The sequence below is a fragment of the Zingiber officinale genome, chromosome 10B, assembly GCF_018446385.1.
Source record: "Zingiber officinale cultivar Zhangliang chromosome 10B, Zo_v1.1, whole genome shotgun sequence".
Taxonomy (NCBI): domain Eukaryota; kingdom Viridiplantae; phylum Streptophyta; class Magnoliopsida; order Zingiberales; family Zingiberaceae; genus Zingiber; species Zingiber officinale.
In genome coordinates, this window is record NC_056005.1 from 91,146,731 (window position 1) to 91,154,274 (window position 7,544).

General features: G+C 34.8%; 1 protein-coding gene and 1 pseudogene across 1 annotated transcript; both read left to right on the forward strand.

Moving 5' to 3' along the window:
- The first annotated feature begins 97 nt into the window (after positions 1-97).
- On the forward strand, positions 98-229 carry LOC122030749 (annotated as a pseudogene).
- A 5,571-nt stretch (positions 230-5,800) lies between these two features.
- On the forward strand, positions 5,801-6,766 carry LOC122029269 (F-box/kelch-repeat protein At1g80440-like). The gene has a single exon (XM_042588204.1). The coding sequence runs from the start codon at positions 5,801-5,803 to the stop codon at positions 6,764-6,766; it is 966 nt and encodes a 321-aa protein (XP_042444138.1).
- The last annotated feature ends 778 nt before the right edge of the window (positions 6,767-7,544 follow it).

Below are 7,544 nucleotides of genomic sequence, written 5' to 3' on the forward strand. Positions count from 1 at the left end.
TCTCATTAATTAATTAATGATCTAGAGTTTTAGACTCAGCTATGACGTATTATTGAGAAGCATCTATAAATATATTGAGTCGGCCATGTTAGAATGCATGTTTTTCTCGACTTTTTAGCTAAGATCAAGTATGATATTACATTAATTTTTTATAAGGGGAGTTCTTGCTGCTGGAATTATCAAGCATCATCCTCGCATTGCACTATTACATGGGTCTAGCGCACTCTTGCCTAATTTATGAGTGACCTTTTGACTAAGATTAAATGTAATATTTGTTCTTATCAATTTAATATTTGATATAAGTAAGTTTAAGTGTAGTATTTGTTCTTATCAATTTAATATCTGTTATAAAGAATTAAATTTTTTTTTTTAATGAATGAGAGTCAGTTATCCGCACGCGTTCATGTATTATATTGCACACGCAACGACGGGCAGAGCCATGCCTGCTGTGCTTTTTACTGATAATTTGGGTGTCACGCCTCCGAACTACGAGTTACTCATATTCCTACTGAGAATCAGTTGGTTGATACACTTACAAAGTCGCTTTCTCGACCTCGGTTGTTTACTATTTGCAGCAATATTGGTGTCATTTTTGGAACACCATCTTGAGAGTACGTATTAGGAAATAATTATTATAAGTAAATAGTTATTTATTTTTTAGTTATTAGGAAATAATTATTATTAGAAAATAGTTATTTGTTTCGTAACTATTAGAGAATAATTATTATTAGGAAATACTTATTTTTTCTTAATTTATATATTTTCTTATTTTTATTTGTAATGATATTTATATATATCATATACTATCATTAATAATATGAGTGAATTTTATCATCAATATTATCAATTTGATAAACAAGCTTATACTTTGTTAGCTGCTTGAACTTCACTAGAACAGCGCTGTCACATGACTGAATCATGTCTTGTTATAACCGGCATCATTTAGGGTAGAAATGACAGAATCTACTATGCTAAAGCCTAATTGCTGAGCCATAAAAGCAGCATGCTGTAACCATGGAGGCATTAGTATCTACTAAAGGCTTAATCCTATAAAACATTCGACTAATAATAAATAATAGAATTATTCTAATAAATCTTTTTGGTCAGCGAAATCAGTGCAATCTGGATAGTCAAAACTCTCTACTGGCTCCATTATGTGAGATGATTAAAGGTTTCCCTGTATTATAATTTTAAATTGTGTCTAAAGTTGAGTGTTATAAAGGAAATCAGCATATGCTTTTGTTTAACTGAGACAAACAACATGCAACAATTAAAACTAAGTCAACGTAGTAGCCGGAAATTCAAATATGTGATTAGCTATCACACTGTCAAAAAAAATATTCATCACGGCGAAAAAATGATGGCTGATGCATTTAATTCTTGTTTGTATTTATCAAACTAAAAGAACATGGAAGATAGTCTGAAGCAAGAAGAAGAACACTTTATACGAAGCTTAGTTGCACAGCTGGTGTTTTGGAGGGAAGAAATTAGTTTCTCTTACAAGAAAATAACAAATTGTTTAAATCTTCAGGGCAAAAGAAAGAGAAAGATTTACCTATTGCCTCTGATGGAGTTATAGGGAAGTCTGTCAGTAGCCCATCAACTGAGAAAACTCCATTGTTAATGAACATGAGATACTCTGCTACCGGATCATAGCTGTAGTTAAAGCTCAAAATGTTATCATTTGCGAAGTCTGCTGCGTAAATCTCCAACCCAGCTTTATGAGCATCGTTCACAATGGATGTGTAAGGTAGTAGATAATTATCACTTGAAACTGACCAAATTCAATTCTTTGGAACAAGAATTCCAGGAGCAAACACCTTAATAAATGTGAGATTACTCAACAGTGAACCATGTGATTTGTTTAGGCGTTCGAGAATAAATTGCTTGCGTTAGTTACTGATCCAGATATAATCAATGATGAGTGGTAAGGTACGTAAAGGAGGAGTTCGATAAGATAAGGAGGTCAAAAGTTAAAGGGATATAACAGTCAAAAGTCAAGAGAATGTAACAGTCAACGGCCAAAAAAAGACGGGAGGAGTTAGCCCGTCTTGCGTCATCAACCGCATAATTCCTGATCAGTCGCAAGCCCTGACCGGTCACAGGTAGGGTAAGTCCCTAGATCCACATAATTTCTGGTCGATCACAGACAGGGCAGGTCCCTAGATCTGAGACGTAAGATGAAACTTGGACCAGTTCCTGGCCTGCCCCCAGTTGATCAGATCTCCTCAGCTCATGCTTTATAGATGGTCCTGGTACGTTTACTAAGACAACTCCCGACCGGCTCTTCAGCGGTCAAATTATGAAAGATGGGTCTCTCGACACAGTCTCAGATAAAGCTCGATCAATTCACCACAGCTCATCATCAAGGCTCAGTCCTGGTAGCACAACTGAGCGATCGTCCTGAGCTGGCTATAGCTGAACCTGGGCAGGACGAAAAGCACTAAGCGACAACAATGTCAGGGAATCGTAACCTCTTATCAGAGAATAACTGTCATACGGCAAGAAATATTCCAATGGTCTGTCGCTCCCCGAGAGCGGAACCTTTCTTCCACCAATAGAAGTCGGTTCCGCACATCCTCTCTCACCTGATAGACTCTGACATTCGATATTCTCTGACAACAGTCAGACTCTAAAGATATGCAGCGTCATATAAAAAGGGAGGTCATCTTTCTTGACCAGGTACGCACACATACATATTCATTTTCAACAGTTCTTTTTTTCATTATATACTGTTCTTCCGGGAAAAAAGGATCTGACTTAAGCATCAGAGGGTCTGCACTGGGGATTTTTTCTCTGGTTTCTGGTCTCTAACGCTTGTTGTGGTTGTCTGAGTGTGTGCAGAGTCTGAGTACCACCAGTTCTTCTACCACAACCTTTGGAGGTTCTAGGGGGGTTCGTCTTTCCGATGCTCATACACAGGGTGCGTCAAAGTCGTCTCTCCGTCAACACCAATATCATCTCCGTCGACTTTTGTCTTACTCAAATTTCGAAGAGGATCAATGAATATGTCATCCTTCACACTTATTTTAAAACAATGTGTATGCAGACATATTTTGTACTAACAGTAAACTTGTGACAAATCATTTATGGTGAAGTCCACACAGAGAACCAGCCGATGTGTTTACGCCATTAACCATGTATGCTGTCTTACTCGGGGATAAGTGGATACAATATCAGTGCAATTGTCTAAATTGATGTTGGGAAGACAAACCCCAATGCCATCTTTTGTCAGTTGCACATTACACCATAAAGTTGTGTCGTTTGAACTGGTAAGTGACAAAAAAAATATAAGCAATGGGACTGGAATCAGGAAATAACCCCCAAAAAAACCTCCCTTAGCTATTATTGAGGCACAGCTCAATAACTAACCTTTTGTCATGTGATGAAATAATGACCCTAACTGTATGTGTGATTCATGGTTAAAGTGGCCAAATAAAGATTGTAAGTTTTCAGGAAACATGATTCAGCTTCATAGGAGCCAATGGTATATCAGTGGCTAACTCAACCATGGTGTACGTCATTTTACATTTCAAGTTTGGTTAGATTAGCTTATTTAACCGAGAGAATTTAAAAATTCACTTAGGTTTTTTTTTTAAATTTCAATTTTTTCTAAAAATGTTATTTATATATATTGATTAATTCGATTATTCTGTTAAACTGAATAAATTAAAATAAAAAGAATAAATTAGTAAATTCTTGGACCTATAAATCCCTAACAAATCAGTAAATTATTGAAATGTGACTTGAAGACGTAATATCTTTTAAACTAAGTCTGCATGAATTCTAAAGAAACGATCATCATTCCTTATCTAAGGGTTGACTTAGCATGATGAGCTACAAATGTTAGATCATCTCCAACCACAAAATCTATTTTGATGTACTTTCAATACTAATTTGGTGTCATTTGAGCACCAAAACTTTTTCCAACTCCAATCAATGGACACCATTTCCTACACTAAAAGAAATATTTTTTAGAATATTTTATTTTTCCATCTTATAATTTATTATTCAACATATATATATTAATTTGTTAAATATTTTTATTACGATAATAATTACTATTAATTTTTATGATATTATATTTTTAGTTACAAGAAAATTAAAATTAGTATTTTTATAATTTTGTTAGAAATAATTTAATAAACATACTAATATTTAATATTTAAAGATAATACACCATCATAAACAATTTAGATAATTTTTTTAAATATTTTCACCAAATTAATAACACCTAAAAATATTTTAAATATAACTTACTTATTAAAATATAATATATTTTAAAAATCCATCCTTACACCAAATTGGTGCAAGTAAACAGTGCAGCACCACCATGGTGCTGTACTGTTCACCTACACCAAAATGGTGCAGGTTTTGAGATCTCCATTGAAAGAGACTTTGTCCCTTTTACATCAAAATAATATAAAAAGATACGGATTGGAATTGGTCTTAGAGCATGCCTTTGATATGAAATGACAACTACAGCATGCCTCTAATATAGATTGACAATACCTCTGACATGGATTGACAATCACCATATGCATGAAATAGTCTCCGCCCGTACCGGAAAAAGATGATTTGACATGGTTTGTTGTGCACACAAAACCAAACTCTATTTATATAAAAGGTAGATGAAGTTCGTTGCAAAGGATTCCTCCCTTGGTCACTTTGCCAAAGAACTCACCATAACTAAAGATGGTGGTTTGACCTGATCAAATACTATTCTTCATCTTCTATTTCTCCTACTACTATTCTTGCAAAAGCTCTTCCTCCGATGGAAGACACTCTGCTCCACAACTCTACTCCGCAGACTACAAAAGTCCTACCTCCAACTGAAGGCATTCTACTTCACAACTTTACTTTAGGCTATTTTTTTTTTTTTACCCGAGCTACCTTCTTTTCTTTCTCATATATTTTTTTCTTTTTCCCATAAAAAATCCAATTGCTCCTCCTTATTATCGATGTTGGCCCACGGGCTATAGCTCGGCACGCTTTACGGACACATCGAGCAATCTTGTTATTTTTTTTAAAAAAAAAAAACGGATAAAACAACATAGTCATACAACCCTATAGCAGTAATAACAAGCCTAGTAGTAGTATTAGCTCAACCGCCGTGGGAGACAATTTAATTAGATTCTTAATTTTAATATGGATTATATATATATATATATATATATATAGAGAGAGAGAGAGAGAGAGAGAGAGAATAATAGGAATTAGTTAAGGAAATTTTTATTCAGTTTCAGTTAGAAAATTATTCTAATAATTAGAATAATAATTTAAATAGAGATTTTAGGGAAAATTTTCATTTAGTCTAAATTAAGAATTCGTCTAGCAATTTATGAGCATGACATGTTAAAATTTAGAAATTAAATTTATAAAAGGAAAATGAAATATATAATTATTAATCATCCACTTTTGTTTTAAAAACATTATTTTGTTATGGAAAGATAAAATTGATTTCTAAATATAGATAGGTAGATAGATGGATGATTAATAATTATATATTTCATGCACGTTTAAAGTTTTATTATTTAGAAATTTAATTTTTAAATTTTAACTTGTCAATAGACTAATTCTTAAATCGGACTAATTAAATAAAATTTTTCATAATTAATCATTTTCTAAAATTTATATATATTTATGCTGATAATTATTAGATTGATTGATTGATTGATTCTCTAATATATCTAAACTAAATAGAAATTTCCTTAATTAACTTTTCATGCATCTCAGACAACTATCTATATATATATACCCACCATATAAAAAAATTAAAAATCAAAATTGTATATGATCGATGGAGGTTGAGTTAATACCAGGGTTGCCTGACGCTGTTGCTCTTGAATGTCTCATCCGCCTCCCTTTCTCTTTTTTACGGATTGCTCGACGTGTCTGCAAGCGATGGAGGCATGAAATCTCTTCGTCATCTTTTTACCGCCTCCGTAAAGCCGCCAACGTCGCTCGTCTTCTTGCTGCATTCGTAGTATCGAATCCTAAGCATCCCTTCGAAAAGTGGGTAGCCTTGTACGACGTGACCGAACAAGTCTGGACGAGGCTGCCGATGATCCGTGACTCGGCTGCCGAATGTCAAGTGGTGGCCGTGGGGCACGAGCTGGTGGTGATAGGACATCGGCACAGCCCTGGGACTAATATGGTCCACGTGCACAATTTGTTGACCGGCGTTTGGCGGCTGGGGGCGCCCATGCCGGGCCCGCGGAGGGCCTTCTTCGCGTGCGCCGCCTCAGCGGAGTCGCCGGTGGTGTTCGTGGCCGGCGGGCGAGACCAGAAAGGGATGGCGCTGAGATCGGCGCTGGCCTACGACGTAGAGACGGACGCATGGGCGCCTCTGCCTGACATGGCGCGTCCCCTGCACAAGTGCAGAGGATTCTTCGCCCGTGGCTTATTCGGCGTTTTCAGCGGCCAGCTGCCAACGTTTGAGGCGTTCAAAGCCACGGCTGGCAAATGGACAACGAGGCGTATGGTGATCCATCGGCGGACGGAGGTGGCTGCGGAGGAGGAGGAGGGGAGGGCGTCCACGTCCTACTTGAGAGCATTAAAGCACGCCCACGAGCAGGTGCTGGTGCTGATTATAGCAAGGAGTCGGGGAGGGATAATTGACTACTTTTTGGGGAAGTTGAAGGAGAGGTTGCAGAGGGTGAAGTTGCCGACGCCGTACGGTATCGAGGAGCAGAGGTTCGTGGCCTCGCTGAGGAAGAGCAACGACTTTTGCGATGTCGAGTCTCTATGTTATTTCTATTTTTAATTTTAATTTTAATTTTAATTTGTTCAATATTGCTTATCCGAATTTATTTGCCAACGCTTAATGTAATTAATTCAAAAATAGGCTAATTAAAAACTCCCAAAAATAAATAAATTTGTTTTATTTATTATAAAATCTCAAACTATTTTTAATACATTTAAAAAGCATGTAACCTAAATTTAATTAAGAAAAAGACTATGGCTTCTTAGTTCTTACGAATCCCCATAAAGACTATACGGAGATTACCCAAAATCAGATAATTTTATTAATAATAAAAAATTGTTAATAAAAAAGACAAGAATTAAAAAAACAAAAAAGCACTCTTTATTTTTGAAATCATTAAAACACACTCCATTTTATTTTATTTTTATCAAAATTATACTTCATTGTCTTATAAAATAATCCAACTATCATTCACTATATTATTCCTATTATTTCCTGTCTCTTATATTACAATCAAAAATAGGTTATTAAAAAATCTAATTTATTCATTACCTAAATATACATTTGATAAATAGTATTTTTCTAAATTTTGGAAATAAAATTTATTCCAATACTAAAAAATCTCTCTCCTCTAAGTAATAATAAAAAAATATAGAGAAAAGATAAAAAAAATATGGTAAATTATAGAAAAATTGCTAGTGAAATGTGGATATCCAAATTTAATAAAATAGTTTTTTTATTCTAAATTTTAGATTTTGGATGATGATTCTATTGTGGATGTTTATCTTGATTAATTAATTTATTATTTAAATCTAAATTATATAACTTTTTAGAATGG